Below are 16,095 nucleotides of genomic sequence, written 5' to 3'. Positions count from 1 at the left end.
TTAAATTGTAAACTTTTGTTTCAACATATGGCATGACCGAGTCCAGATTCTTTTACTATTACAACATAGTAAGAGATAATAATCCTTAAGCAACACAATTGTTGAACAACATCCCAAGAGAAAAATGGACGCTTGCATGGGACAACGGATGACACTAGAGACACATGACAACAAAACTAGCCGAGTCCATTAATTCGATCCTCAAGAAAACAAGGAACCTCCCCATTTGCTTCATGGTCATGGCGACATACACCCGCTGCAACAAATTTTTCTTCGAGAGAGGAATGTAGGTACATGCCATGATTAATGCTAGACATGTCTACTCGAAAGTTGTGTCAAAAATAATTCAATCACAATCAAAGGCAGACACTTATAGAGTAAGCACAAGATTTTTAGTAGAAGAGACACAACATCCAAGGGAAGTTCGACCAGTAGGAAGATTTACAGTAAGGTTAGATGAGATGTGGTGTGACTGTGGCAAATTCCAAAAAGTTCATATCCCATGCTCGCATGTTATTGTTGCATGCTTACACGCACACCACGATTTTAACATCTACGTATCTCCCGTCTATACCTTACAACAAGTCTCCAAGATATATGAAGGACAATTTGGGGAACTACGACACGAAGACTATTGGCCAACTTACAATGGCTAAACTTTATGTCCAAATCCAAAATTTAAAAGAACTTCGAAGGGTCAACTCAAGTCAAGCAGAATAAGAATAAAGATGTTCATTAGAGAACAATAAAGTCATGTAAAATATTGTTCTTATTATCACATTACTAATTACATAAGGAAGAAATGTCCAAACATTGTTCAAGGCCGCCAATGATTTATGTAGCCTACAACTTATTTTTTTCAATGTATCATTTCCAAATTAATGTTAGTAATTACCTTATTTTTTTAATTATTAATTTATCGTATTATTTTTTTACATATTTAATTAAATATTATAAATTATTAGAATTAAAAATTATTCAAATTATAATTTATTAAAAGAATACATATTAAAATAAATATTATAAATTATTGATATTATAAATTATTAAAATTAAAAATTATTCAAATTATAATTTATTAAAAAAATACATATCAAAATAAATATTATAAACTATTATTATAAATTATTAAAATTAATTTTTTTTCAAATTATAAATTATTCATATTATAAATTATTCATATTATACATATTAAAATAAATATTATAAATTATTATTTATTAAAATTAAAAAATTTTCAAATTATAAATTATTAACAAAAATAAATATTAAAATAAATATATAAACATAATATTATTTATTATTTTTATTAATATTATATATAATTAATAAATAATTTAACATTAAAACAAATTAGAAAATCCCCTGCTCAGAATTTGAATTTCCGGAGGCTGAATTCCAACAAGATTCGTGATCGAAATCATAAAAAAAGCAACTCAGAATTCAGCTCCTCAAGGACCGAATTCTGAGTTGCTACAAGCAACACTTCTATTCTTGTAAATAAAACAGTGGTTGAAAACTCGGATCGAACTGGCCGGTCGGATCGGTTGGACCGGGAATCGGTGGTCCAGCCGGTCCAAATCTTAAGTTGGATCGACTATGTAGTCGACCTGTTTCAAATTGCATTAAACCGGTCAATTTTCCGGTTCAACCGGTGAACCGGTCGGTCAAACCGGTTCAACCACTTTTTTTTCTTATTTTTTAAAAAAAATTTTAAGGGACCATAAACCAAAAAAATAATAATAAAAATTGAATCTCTTAATGGAAGAGCAAAGAGTCTTATTAAATATAACAATGACTACTTGTTCTAATGTATTTGTTTGTAATATATACAACTTAAATAACTTTTATAGTATATTATTAATTTTAAATTATATATTTAATAATATAATATCTATGTAGATATTACATATATTATTTTGTGATATCAATTGCAAGCATATTATATATATGTACATATTATTTATATTTTTAATTTGTATTAATATACAGTTTAACATGTAACTTTTTATGTATTTTTTTACAAAATAAGAATAAAAATAATTTTAAATAAGATAAAAAAATTGAAATTTAAAATAAAATATGAATTTATTAAAATTTATAAATATAAAAATATTTAATATGAATATTTTTTTAATAAAAATAAATAAAAATCGAGTCATGCGATTTAACTAGTGACCCACCGGTTCAACCTTTGACCAACTGACTCAGTACCTTAACTTAAAACAAATAAAGTGTCTCTCGGTCTGTTTGTGTAATTTTCTTTTTAAAAATATTTTTGCAGTAAAAAATTCGTGATGTTTTATCAAACGAAGCCGACGTGGACATTGTAGCATCTCCATGTGTTCTGCTGTCAGAGATTAAATGATATTGCCATTGGCCAGTGTGGAAACTTTACTCTGAAGTATAGCTGTATTTACCTTTTGATTTAATTTATCATTTATTTTTTCATGATTTTAACTTAATGTTAAGAAGAATTTTTTTTTTTAAAAGGCTTATTTTATTTTTGGGTGCATCCATAACAATGTCTTCGGAGGGAACCAGTATGCATCAACCTTGATAAAAGAAAACAATTTTCAGGCCACGCGTGCTGTTTCTGTGGCTAATGTAGGGTCTCTCGATAAAAAAATAGAGTTGCGTCGGGATTTACTCTTTCATAGATAAATCATGCCTTGCCTGGTCCCATATTAAAAGGCACATATTCATTGTCAAACTAAATTTAAAAAAAGTGGATAGAAATGTCGGTCCACGCGTATTTAATAATGTAGAATTGTTTGTGATTGATTACTTTGTTGTTACTAACAAGAGAGAAATGGCAGATAGTGCTGTTGCCTTTCTGCTACAGAACTTGTCACGGCTTCTTGAGGATGAATTAAAATTGCTCTCTGGCGTGGAGGACAAGATCAATTCCCTCTGCAATGAGCTCAAGTTTATAGACATCTTCCTCAAGAGCTTGTTATATTTATTTATATAATTATTCTCTATTTTTATTATTATTATTATGGATTAACATTAATTAATAAATTATATTTATATATTAATATCAATTATATTGCATACTATTGTCAATTTATGGATAATGCTTATTGGACTTTTGATAAATAGTCTGTGATGGGTTGGACTATTAAGTAGCCCGTTGAGAGGTCCCTGGTCTCTACTGGTAAGGATAAAGAACTGATATCCCATTAGTCAGTTCATAAGAAGAAATACATTTTGTCTTCTATTTTTTCTACCTCCTATCAGGAAGAGAGCAGTCTTCTCTCACGCTGTTCAAGATCGATAAGAATGGATCCCTCGTTGATTCCGGGTACGCAATTCGTTCTAAATTCTACTCGTACATACTATAATATTGTATCTTACGTTATTCATTGTCTGATGATCACTATAATGTATAACAATTGGTATCAGAGCTTGGTAAGATACATGATTATGGTTGTTTTTGGTTATAAAATTTGTATCCGATGAATCCTATAATTATATTGATAAAATTTGTTCTAAATTAGGGATTTTCATTGTAGAATATTTGTCATTTTCCATAGCAGATTTTTATTCGATGTCTTTGTCATGATATTATGCGACAAGTTTATTAGGTATATCTTATTGATAATTGGAGTGTGCTTCTGTTCTTGTTTTTCTCTTTGCCCTTTCAACTCCTAATCGAGTTTTATTTTATTTTATTTTATTTTATTTTGAACTATTGTATCGGTAATTTGATTAATATTAAATACACAATAAATTTTTATAAATGTATTGTTTATGACTTGGTCGTTTGCGCATCATAACAATTGAATTAATTTTTCCATGATGAGCGTTTTCATTGCAGCCGTGTTAGTTACCATTTTTTATTGCCTTTATGTTATATTTATTTATTTATTGTAATTGTAATTATTTTGAAAAAAATGATTGTGGATTATGAGGCATTGTGAGTGGGCCTACGCGGTTTGCTGGGCTCAGGGGCCATGGCTGCATCTCTGCAAAAGATGACATCTCTGCTGGTGAACGGAAGTATGACATCTTTTTCAGTTCACTACAAAAGATTCAGGAGCCTAATACAATTATAAAAATCAAATTCAAAAGTTTGGGACATTTAGTTAATGCTTTTGTCAAATAAATTAAAAAAAAAAAAAAAAAAATAAGTCAAAGTAAAGAGCTAATTAATAATCACGTACATTTCATCGGTCACGAGTATTTACGAGCTGGTACTTGTTTATATAAATTAATATTATACTTTCAGAATTTGGGTATGAAATTTTAAATAACATGCTAGTATATTGTACTATCTTTGACAGCATGTTTATACTCTAATTAATTTTTTTTAACCCTTAATTGTATCAATAATTATTTATTTTGTACTTATTTCATATGTTGTTCATGCATAATATAATTTTATTATATTTTTAAGCATGAGTAATATAATTTTATATGATTGTGAGCTCACCTATCGTGGGTATAGTTATATAAAATTTGGGTGAATGAAATAATTTAATTATTTCTCTAATTAATTTTATATTACATTAATGATAATTATGCCCCATCGGTATTTTGTTGTTAATGTATTTTGGTATTATGATACAATGCATTTTTTAATTTTTTTTTATTATGTGAATTATTTGTCAAATACCCTATCGGTATTAGATTTTTTTTATTTATGCGTTGTATTTTGTATTTCTTATTTGTTATGGTTCGGGACCCTTAGGCGGGATCATAATAAATGAGAAATTTTATATTATAGGTAGGTTTGGCTGTGTATTCAGAAACATTTAATTTTTTTTATTGCATAATGATTGTGCATATTAAATGTTTCTTTGTTGTTTTGATACCAGCTTCTTTGCCTATGCAATTGACTTCGGTCAAAACTTTGAATGGGACAAATTTTGAGGACTGGAAAGAATCTCTGGATTTATATTTGGCAATTACTAATATGGACTTTTCTTTGAGAGAGGAAGAGCCTCCGGCTCTTACTCCTGAGTCCACTATTGCCGAGAAGGCTTCTCGTGAGAAATGGGAACACTCAAATAGAGTGTGTCTGATGGTGATGAAATACACTATGGAGAAGTCTATTCGACAAAGCATTCCAGAAAATGATACGGCTAAGGATTTTCTAAGGTCAGTTGGAGAGAAATTTAAGACTTTTGACAAAGCTCAAAAGGGTCAGTATCTGTCTCTTCTTGAGAAGAGCAAATATGATGGTGTCAGTGGTGTTCGTGAGCATATGATGAAGCTTGTACACTACTATAACAAGCTCAGGTCTCTAAAGGTGGAGCTTGGTGAGAGTTATTTGATTTGGCAGGTTTTAGAATCTCTTCCTTCTCAGTTTGATGTGTTAAAAACTTCTTACAACACTCAAAAAGAGGAGTGGACAATTGATGAGATGATTGCCATTGTTTCCCAAGAGGAAGCATCAATTAAAAAGACCAAGTCTCATAGTGTGCAATTTATCGCTTCTACTTCTGGCACTAAACATATGAAGAAGGGTTTCAAAGGAAAGTCTCATTTTGAAAAGGCGAACACAGGGAAAGCACCAATGCATTTGGAGCCTAAGAAGAAGCGTTTCAAGGGGAATTGTGCCTATTGCAGGAAATTTGGGCACAAGATAGATGACTGTTATCTTCTTAAGAAGAAGAATACTAATAAGGAAGGTATACTCCTATTTGCTCTAGCTTGTTTTGAATCTAATGTGGTTAATGTTCCTCCAAATTCTTGGTGGTTAGACTCGGGTGTCACTATTCATGTTGTGAATTCTTTACAGGGGTTCACAAGTCTGAGAAAACCAAGTGATGTTGAGTCCAAAGTTATCATGGGAGATGGAGCTAGAGCATCTGTTGAAGATATAGGAGTAGTGTCTTTATGTTTACCTTCTGGACATGTTTTGTTATTAAAAGATGTTGTTTATGTACCTTCCATGAGAAGGAATTTGATTTCAGTTTCAGCTTTAGACAAATGTGGCTACACTTTTGAATTTGGTAATGGTAAACTTGCTGTTTGTTTCAATTCCATTACTGTTGGTTCAGGAGTTTTATGTGATGGGCTTTACATGTTGAATCTGAATGACATGTCTGTTAATTCTGTTGTTGGGCATAAGCGTAGTAGAGTTGATGAAAATTCCTCTATGTTGTGGCATAGACGTTTGGGGCATATTTCTAGACCTCGGATTGAGAGGTTGATTAAAGAGGGTATTCTTCATAATCTAGATTTTTCTGATTTTGGCACTTGTGTTGACTGCATTAAGGGCAAGCTTACTGCAAAAGTCAGAAATAAAGGTGCAAATAGGTGTGATGATGTGTTGCAGCTTATCCATACTGATATGTGTGGACCTATTACACCCATTGCCATGGGTGGATATAGGTATTTTATCACTTTCATAGATGATTATTCTAGATTTGGATGGATAGATCTTCTTCAGGAAAAGTCAAGTTCTTTGGATGCCTTTAAGTCTTTCAAAGTTGCTATCGAGTTGAAAACAGGAAAGAAGATCAAATGTGTGAGGTCTGACAGAGGTGGAGAGTACTATGGCAGGTATGATGAGACTGGTAGAAATCCTGGACCTTTTGCTAGATTTCTTGATGAATGTGGGATTGAAGCTCAGTATACTATGCCCGGTACTCCACAACAGAATGGAGTTGCAGAAAGAAGGAATCGCACGCTTTTAGAAATGGTGAGATGTATGTTGAGCCATTCCTCTTTACCAAATTTCCTTTGGGGAGATGCCTTAAGGACTGCTGTGTACATTCTTAATCAAGTACCTAGTAAATCTGTTCCAAAGACTCCCTATGAGCTTATATCTGGGAAGAAGCCAAGTTTGAGACATTTTCATGTGTGGGGTTGTAAGGCAGAAGTGAGGCCTTATAATCCTCAACTTAAAAAGCTGGATCCTAAAACTATCAGCGGTTTTTTTATTGGTTATTGTGTGGGTTCTCGTGGTAGTAGATTTTATTGTCCTTCTCACTCTATGCGAGTTATTGAATCTGATCGTGCGATATTCTTTAAGGATGATTTGGACAATGGAAGCATTACACCACGACCGGTCACTCTCAGAGAAGATCGCGTTTTGGTTCCTATACCTCCTATTTCATTTCCTATAGATAATGTGATTCCTGTTGTTCATGATGGCAATGAAGTTGTTCCAAATAATTTTGATGTCACAATACCTGTAGTAGATGAAAAAGTACATGATGATGTTGTTGAAGAGATCCCTTTGAGGAGATCTCAAAGAGTACGTAGGTCTTCTATACCTGATGATTATTTAGTTTATCTTCAAGAACATGAATTTGATCTTAGTAATGTTGATGATCCTACCATTTTTAGAGAGACTATCTCTAGTTCTTTTGCTTCTGATTGGTTAAATGCTATGCATGATGAGTTAGCTTCTATGGCCCATAATGATGTTTGGGATCTTGTGGATTTACCAGTTGGTTGTAAACCAGTTGGGTGCAAATGGGTCTTCAAAACTAAGCGTAGTCCAGATGGTAAAGTTGAGAGGTATAAAGCCAGACTTGTAGCAAAAGGCTATAGTCAGAGAGAAGGTATTGATTATAAGGAGACTTTCTCACCGATCTCTACTAAGGATGCTTTTCGTGTTGTTATGGCTTTAGTAGCTCATTTTGATTTGGAGCTTCACCAGATGGATGTCAAAACGGCTTTTCTGAATGGAGATTTATTTGAGGAAGTTTATATGATTCAACCTGATGGTTTTGTTGAAAAAGGTAAGGAGCATTTGGTTTGTAGGTTGAAGAAGTCTATTTATGGACTGAGACAAGCTTCTAGACAATGGTATTTGAAATTTGATCAGGTGGTCACTTCTTTTGGCTTCAAGGAAAATGCCGCAGATCAGTGCATTTACTTGAAGACTAGTGGGAGCCATTTCATCATTCTTGTCTTATATGTTGATGATATTCTTCTTGCTAGTAGTAGTGTTGAACTTTTGACTGAGACAAAATTTATGTTAAATAGCCACTTTGATATGAAGGACCTTGGTGATGCCTCTGTTGTTATAGGCATTCAAATTTTCCATGATAGGTCACGTGGCATGCTTGGATTGTCTCAAAGAGGGTATATTGATAAAATCCTCAAACGGTTCAACATGCATTCTTGCTCTCCATGTGTTGCACCTGTTCAAAAAGGTGACAAACTCTCTAAATCTCAATGTCCTCAAAATGATAATGATAGAGTTGAAATGGAAAAGGTTCCATATGCTTCCGCTGTTGGCAGTTTGATGTATGCTCAAGTTTGTACTCGTCCCGATATTGCTTTTGTTGTTAATGCTTTAGGGAGATACTTGAGTGACCCCGGTTTGGGTCATTGGAAAGCCGTTAAAAAGGTCTTTCGATATTTGCAGGGAACTAAGGATCATATGTTGACCTATAAGAAGTCTGATCAACTTCAGGTCATTGGTTATTCTGATTCTGATTTTGCTGGTTGCCCTGACGATCGAAAATCTACTTCCGGCTTTGTTTTTATGATGGCAGGAGGAGCTATTTCTTGGAAGAGTGTTAAACAGACTCTTACAGCTACTTCTACCATGGAAGCAGAGTATGTCGCTTGTTATGAGGCTACTTGTCAAGCTGTGTGGCTTAAAAATTTGATTTCTGGCTTTCATGTTGTTGAAAGTATTTCTAGGCCACTTGTGATATATTGCGACAATACTGCTGCTGTGCATTTCTCTCAAAACAATAGAAGTTCTACTCGCTCAAAGCATTTTGATATAAAATTTCTATTTGTTAGAGAGAAAGTTTTGGATTCTCAGACTCGAATTGAGTATATTGCTACAGAAAATATGTTAGCAGATCCAATGACTAAAGGCTTAGCTATTGGAATTTTTCAAAATCATGTAACTCATATGGGTGTGGTTAAGTTTTTTGATGTATTGGATTAGTGGGAGTCTGAAATTTACATTTTATTATTATGGTTTTCATGAGATGTAAATTTATCAATGACGTCGTTTTCATTACATCTCTTTTAGCATATAAAATTGCTTGGACCATTTTTGGGATCACATATTTTATTATGTTTCTCATTATCCATTATTTATGAAATATAAGCATAAGGTATGTATCCCTATCGGAAACTATCTTTGTGATTCATGTTTATATTTCTTATATTGTTAATTGATATATGTGCTTGTGTAGTAATTGGTATATTTAATTTATTGATTAATGTTATCCAAGTGGGAGAATGTTATATTTATTTATATAATTATTCTCTATTTTTATTATTATTATTATGGATTAACATTAATTAATAAATTATATTTATATATTAATATCAATTATATTGCATACTATTGTCAATTTATGGATAATGCTTATTGGGCTTTTGATAAATAGTCTGTGATGGGTTGGACTATTAAGTAGCCCGTTGAGAGGTCCCTGGTCTCTACTGGTAAGGATAAAGAACTGATATCCCATTAGTCAGTTCATAAGAAGAAATACATTTTGTCTTCTATTTTTTCTACCTCCTATCAGGAAGAGAGCAGTCTTCTCTCACGCTGTTCAAGATCGATAAGAATGGATCCCTCGTTAATTCCGGGTACGCAATTCGTTCTAAATTCTACTCGTACATACTATAATATTGTATCTTACGTTATTCATTGTCTGATGATCACTATAATGTATAACAGAGCTCTGAGGGGAAGTGCAACGACAAAGTTGTGAAAGAAGTGGTGAGCCAAATAAGAGATGTGGCCCACAACGCTGAGGATGTGGTTGACACCTACATCACCAATGTCACCAAACACAGAACCAGAAACATGCTGAGCAAGTTATTCCACTTCAAAGAACGATTCATGGTACTTCACAAAGTCAATGCTGAGATAGAGAGGATCAGGAGTCACATTGATGAGATTTACAAGAACAAAGAGAGATATGGCATTGGAGAAGGCGAGTTCCCAAGCGAAGAAGCTGAGTCACTCCGCAAAAGGAGGAGGGATGTGGAGGAAGAAGATGTGGTGGGCTTAGTGCATGACTCCAGCGTTGTGATCAAACAACTCACGGTGAGTGATTCATGTAGTGAAGTTGTTTCCATAATTGGGATGGGTGGGTTGGGGAAAACCACTCTTGCTCGAAAGATCTATAACAAGAGTGAAGTGAAGGAGTTGTTTACTTGTCGTGCATGGGGTTATGTGTCCAATGATTATAGAGCCAGGGAGCTTCTGTTAAGCCTTCTCAAGTGTTTGCTATCCACGTCTGAATATAATGATTTATTCAAGAAAGCAACAGATGAAGTTGGAGATTTGAGTGAGGGAGAGTTAAGGATGAAAGTGGCAGAATGCTTGAAGGGAAAGAAATACTTGGTAGTGCTTGATGACATTTGGAAAACCCAAGTTTGGGATGAGGTAAAAACTGCCTTTCCAGATGACAAAAACGGTAGCATAATACTGATAACAAGTCGTATAAATGAGGTGGCACACTATATAGGAACAACGCCCCCCTACTACCTTCCCTTCCTTAGTAAAGATGAAAGTTGGGAACTCTTCTCTAAGAAGGTGTTTCGTGGCAAACAATGCCCTTCTAATCTACTTCCTCTGGGTAGAACCATTGTCGAAAGCTGTGGGGGTTTACCACTTGCCATAGTTGTTTTGGCAGGACTTGTTGCCAAGAAAGAGAAGTCAGAAAGAGAGTGGAAGAGAATCAAGGAAGTGAGTTGGCATCTTACACAGGACAAGACTGAAGTGATGGATATACTGAAGCTCAGCTACGACAACTTGCCTCAAAGGTTAAAGCCATGCTTTCTGTATTTTGGAATCTATCCTGAAGACTATGAGATCAGTGCAAGGCAATTGATCCAACTATGGACAGCTGAAGGGTTTATACAAACACAAGAAATTGGAATCCCGAGTTCAGTAGAGCTAGAAGACATTGGTGACTACTACTTGGATGAGCTGGTGGATCGCAGCCTTGTGCAAGTGGCAAGCAGAAGGAGTGATGGCGGCGTCAAGACGTGTCGGATTCATGATCTTGTTCGTGACCTTTGCATATTAGAGAGCAAATCCAATAAGTTTTTGGAGGTTTGCACTGAGGTAAATGTTGATACTCTATCCTTGAGAAATCCACGTAGGTTGTCCTTGCAATGCAAAGCACGGTCTAGTATCTGTACAAAAAAATTTAATCAATCGTACACTCGTTCCTTGTTCTTCTTTTCTGAAACTTTGCACACACGGGGTATTCCAAAGAGCATCAAGAATGCTCGTGTGGTTTACTCAAAATCCAAAGGAGCAATGAGTTATTCATTACATAGTACTTTTAATACAATGATCCATCTGAGGTATTTGAGAATAGACACAGGTGTCAGCCACATTCCAGCTTCTATAGGAAACCTTAGGAATTTAGAAACGCTAGATATAAGATACAAAGAGACTGTCTCCAGTGAAATTTGGAAGCTGAAGCGACTGAGACATCTTTATTTGAGAGGGGGTGCAAAGTTACCAGAAGTAGATAGAGAAAAAAAGGTGAATCTTCAAACTCTTTGGTTAAGGGCTTTTGATCGACAAATGGTGACCATGTTGAACAAGGACATGTTTTTCAATGAGATATTTCCCAGGTTGAGAAAAGTAGTTTTGCACTATCCATTTCATCGTCCTTCACATGAACAATTACCGATTGTAAGGTTACCAAGCTTGCACCACCTAAGCAATCTCCATAGCCTAAAAATAATTGACTTTCTAGAACTTCCACAAGATGCAAATGCCTTTCCATCACATCTCACCAAGATAACATGGAAACAAATACATGTCAGCAATGACTTCTCTTTGATGAATACTCTAGGATGGCTTCCCAACCTGCAAATTTTGAAAATGGGAAGGCAATGCTCTCAAGTCTTGTTCGACCTCAATGTTGGCGGAGGAGAGTTCCCTCAGCTTCAAGTATTTCAAATGAGGGGAATGAAAGTCAGAAGGTGGAAATTAGACAAAAGTGCAATGCCATATCTTCAACATCTTCTCATTGAAAGCTGTGAATATTTGAATGATCTTCCCGAAGAACTCTGGAACTTGAATACCTTAAGAGAAGTGCATGCTTTGTGGCCCTCTGAAAGATTGGCGCACATACTCCAAAATGTGAAGTTAAAGAATGCTTGTAAGCTCATAATCTCTCATGCTCCTCCAAGTGGTCAATCGGATCAGATTTCACTGACAGATTCTTTCTCAGTTGATAGTTGAAACAGGCATGTCACTCATACAAGATAGATTTCCATTTTTTTATCTTTATCATTGCCTAATTTGTTTTTCCTTCTTCTCTGATTGCTCTAATAATGTGCTATCAGTTTGACTCATGTTACTTCATTTACATGTGGATTTTAGAAGCCTTTCATTTTGTTGCTTTCATGAAATGATTTTCAATTCCTTTGCTTCCTTTGATTCAGTTCGTGCCTCCTTTACCTAGATTGCAGGATATTTTGGTATTGAGACCTGGATTCATATGGTAATCATTTTGATTGTTTGTTGGATTGGATCATTCACTTAACGACATTTACTTCTGCATTAATTTCCCCCTCCCCTCCTTTACATTCCTAGTGTGTCATATTTTTGTTAATTACTGATTTTGGAGTTACCTCATGTGATTTTTCTTTTCATTTTTCTGATCATGGTTTTTTCTCTAATTCTTCTTCTGATATCATTTCGATCTTTACTTTTAATTTCAGTTTTTATTTTATTTCATTCTTTGTGAGACTTGAGAGCCTTCTCTCTACTTCAAGGAGTTAATGTTCATATTTTTATGAAGATATACAGGTTCTGTAACAACTTGCTTCAATTATGGTTTAACCATTGTTGAAACCTTATCTTTTCTTTGTTTAGTTGTTTTATTATCTGTTACAGTACTTTGATGTCTTTCTCTCTTTCATTTTATCTAATATATTTCTTTGGTTTCCTTCTAGTTTTAGAACAACTTCACTTTTTGAAAATCTATATTCTGGTTTAGTCAAAATATTTTCGTTGTATTATTTAATAAATGATATGACATAGAATTTGTTTCCATATATCAGTCAACATGGCATGTCTATATGGGTATTGATGTATCATCTTCTTTTGATTTCACTCAGGGCAAGAAAAGAGGATCAAGCTTTTGTAAAGGAAGGGTTTTCCTCTTCAGAATGAGCCTGTGGTAGCTCAAGTTTGGCTTCCTAACTCTGATTTCTGTGGCGTTATGTTACGGGATATTTTGTAAATAAGCAATAGGAGAGTATCTCAATTGTAATTAGTCAATGAATAGTTAGAATAACAAACTTCCTCAATTATGAAGCTGTTAGACAGTTATACGAATAAATAGCGGAGGACCCTCTTGGATGGGGCATCAGTATTTTGTAATAACACTCTTGAACCTCCAATTCTCTCTAATAAGATTCGGATGCTTTTCTTCATTGGCCTCCCTAATCTATTTCTGTAATTCTTCGATTCCCATCCTAGAATTACCATAACAAGTGGTATCAGCCTGTAACCTTCCAGCATGCCCAACCATGGCGGATGCTACACGAAATCGAGTTCTTGAACGTGAAATTGAGGATCGCGTGGAAAATCGTATTGGTTCCAAGATTGATGGAAATGGCAACGTCGATGGAGAAAACTCTTCAAGAGTCACTGACGCAGTCATTGACCCTATCGATGACGTAGAAAATACAAGAGCTTCTTCATAACAACAGTTTGACCGCGATTCATTCACCAGCGGGGGGCAACCCAAGTCGAGCCTATTCTTGTGGAACACGTCTTGCTAGAATCGACTTCCCTCGTTTTTCAGGTGAGGACGTTAAACAGTGGTTAATTCAATGTGATACATTTTTTTTCTATTGATAATACTCCTGATGAGTTTAAGGTAAGATTGGCGGTAGTACATTTTGAGGGGAAAGCTCTTCAATGGCATAGTTCTTATGTGAAATCAGTGGGATTGCAAAACTTACCTCCTTGGTCAGAATACACCAGAATTTTGATTGAAAAATTTGGAGAAGTATGTGATGATCCTATGGCGGAATTGATGCAATTAAGACAAAAAGGGTCGATAGTGGAGTATCATGAATCCTTTGATGCTATTGTATCTCGTTTGGATTTGAATGAGGAGCATAGGCTAAGTTGTTTTTTTGGGGGACTTAAACAAGAAGTTCAAATGCTTGTTAGGATGTTTCAGCCAAATTCGGTGAGACGCGCTTTCACATTAGCGAAAATGCAGGAGGCAGCAACTGTAAATGGATCTGTGGTTAAATCTTGGACTAAACAATCTAAATTTGAGGCTTCTTCCAAGCCACCATTATTGCCTACACCCTCTAAGACTACCTCCAAGATTCAAGATACCTTCAAATCAAAACAACAGACCTCTAAAACTTTAACCCCTGCTTATATGAGTGAAAGAAGGGCAAAAGGGTTATGTTATTTTTGTGATGAACCCTTTACTCCCGAGCATGGATTAAGCCATAAAAAACTGAGTTGCATGTGATGGAAGTGGATGAGTTACAAGATAATGAGGAGGAAGAAGTGCTGCTTGAAAACTCCATGGGGCCCAATTCTACAGATCCCCAAATTTCTGTACATGCCCTCACCAGAATTGCCAATTTCCAAACCATGCGTGTGACCGGTTACCACAAAAAGAAGCATCTCCATGTTCTGATTGACAGTGGCAGTACCCACAATTTTTTGGACATTGAGGTAGCTAAAAGGTTGGGTTGCAGGATTGATGCTTTTGATTTCCTGAGTGTGGTTGTTGCCACCACCGAGGCACAGCCCCAACAGTGCTGACAAATTCAAGCATTGCCGATACCATAGAAATTACGGTCACACAACTGAGGAATGTCGAACACTCAAGGATCGCATTGAGGAACTCGTCCAAGGAGGACACCACGGACAGTACGTCAAACGATCACAATCTCATAGGGGAGGCTACCATGGACATGGCTGCGGACGAGGACGAGGTCGGGGCTCCAACGCCCGGACAGACCAACCCTCCGGATCCTAGCAAAACATCGGCGGGGCGGTGCAAGCCAAGGTAAGTCATGACACAGGTAACACTCCCTTACGCAGAGTCATCAATACGATTACAGGTGGCTTCACAAGGGGTGGTTCAAGTAGCTCAACATGCAAAAGACACTTACGCAGTATCAACAATGTCCATGTTGACACCTCAGCCCTGCCATGCAACACACCACCAATTACCTTCACGGACGACTACTACATCGGCATCTGCCCAAACCAAGATGACCCCATGGTCATTGCTGTTGAAGTAGCCAACTGGGAAGTCCACAAGATGTTGATTGACCAAGGAAGCTCAATTGACGTCCTATATTGGCCAATGTTCTTAAGGTTAAACATCCCTCACTTTCTCATCCAACTTCACAGAGAACCCCTAGTCGGTTTTGCAGGTGAACGTGTCCACACTCGGGGATACATAGAGTTGATAACAACCTTTGGGACTCCCCCAACTAAAAAATAATCATGGTCAAATACCTCCTCGTCGATGCCAACACATCGTATAACATCATTATAGGCAGGCCGACGTTGAACCAACTCGAAGCGGTGGTGTCTACCCCGCACTTGACAATGAAATTCCCAAGGGCAGTGGGTAGATAGTCTCCATTAAGGCAAATCAGAGGACAACTCGGCAAAGCTACGCTGAAAGCCTAAAAGCATTAGTAACGGAGCAACACCGAAATGAACCTACCACCGTAGCTCACATAGCTCAGGCTGAAATTACAGACCTGGATCCCAGATCGGAGTCCCGCGACAACTGAACAAGCCCTATCGATGAACTGGCCGATCTCCCAATCGGAAAACTCCCAGGCCAATGCACCAAAATAAGTCAACAACTAAGCCCGGAGCTGCGACAACAACTTGTAGCCGAGATCTCCAAGAACGTCGATCTATTCGCATGGTCCAGCGTCGACATGCCAGGTATAGACCCTAACCTCATCTGTGACAGGTTGGCAATCCACAAAGAGGCCAAACCAGTGGCCCAGAGAAAACGAAAGGTCGGCGGAGAAAGACGATAAGCCATCATAACCTAGACACAAAAGCTAATAAGAGTAGGTTTTATCTGAGAAGTCAAATACACTACGTGGCTGGACAATGTAGTGCTCGTCAAAAAGAACTTGGGGAAGTGGCATATGTGCGTCGACTATACCGAC

General features: G+C 36.1%; 2 protein-coding genes across 2 annotated transcripts; both read left to right on the top strand.

Annotated features, from left to right (window-relative positions):
• The first annotated feature begins 3,959 nt into the window (after window positions 1-3,959).
• Window positions 3,960-5,597, top strand: LOC145952163 (uncharacterized). Its single transcript, XM_083064389.1, has 3 exons — window positions 3,960-4,005; window positions 4,824-5,474; window positions 5,578-5,597. The coding sequence occupies exons 1-3, from the start codon at window positions 3,960-3,962 to the stop codon at window positions 5,595-5,597; spliced, it is 717 nt and encodes a 238-aa protein (XP_082920515.1).
• A 3,906-nt stretch (window positions 5,598-9,503) lies between these two features.
• Window positions 9,504-13,350, top strand: LOC109800041 (putative disease resistance RPP13-like protein 3). The gene is made up of 3 exons (XM_083064388.1): window positions 9,504-9,569; window positions 9,617-12,156; window positions 13,033-13,350. The coding sequence occupies exons 1-2, from the start codon at window positions 9,504-9,506 to the stop codon at window positions 12,149-12,151; spliced, it is 2,601 nt and encodes an 866-aa protein (XP_082920514.1). The 3' UTR covers window positions 12,152-12,156; window positions 13,033-13,350.
• Window positions 13,351-16,095: the final 2,745 nt, after the last annotated feature.

This window comes from Cajanus cajan, chromosome 9, assembly GCF_000230855.2.
Source record: "Cajanus cajan strain Asha chromosome 9, NIPB_CcT2T_4, whole genome shotgun sequence".
In the NCBI taxonomy this organism is placed as follows: Eukaryota; Viridiplantae; Streptophyta; class Magnoliopsida; order Fabales; family Fabaceae; genus Cajanus; species Cajanus cajan.
Note: the sequence above shows the minus strand (reverse complement) of the source record. Positions and strands in the feature narration are given on the sequence as shown.

Coding starts and splice junctions, on each gene's coding strand:
- LOC109800041 (XM_083064388.1), top strand. CDS start 9,504: ATGGATCCCTCGTTAATTCCGGGTACGCAATTCGTTCTAAATTCTACT. Junction 9,570..9,616: donor CTCGTACATACTATAATATT/GTATCTTACGTT, acceptor AATGTATAACAG/AGCTCTGAGGGGAAGTGCAA.
- LOC145952163 (XM_083064389.1), top strand. CDS start 3,960: ATGGCTGCATCTCTGCAAAAGATGACATCTCTGCTGGTGAACGGAA. Junction 4,006..4,823: donor ATCTCTGCTGGTGAACGGAA/GTATGACATCTT, acceptor TTTTGATACCAG/CTTCTTTGCCTATGCAATTG. Junction 5,475..5,577: donor CACTAAACATATGAAGAAGG/GTTTCAAAGGAA, acceptor TGCCTATTGCAG/GAAATTTGGGCACAAGATAG.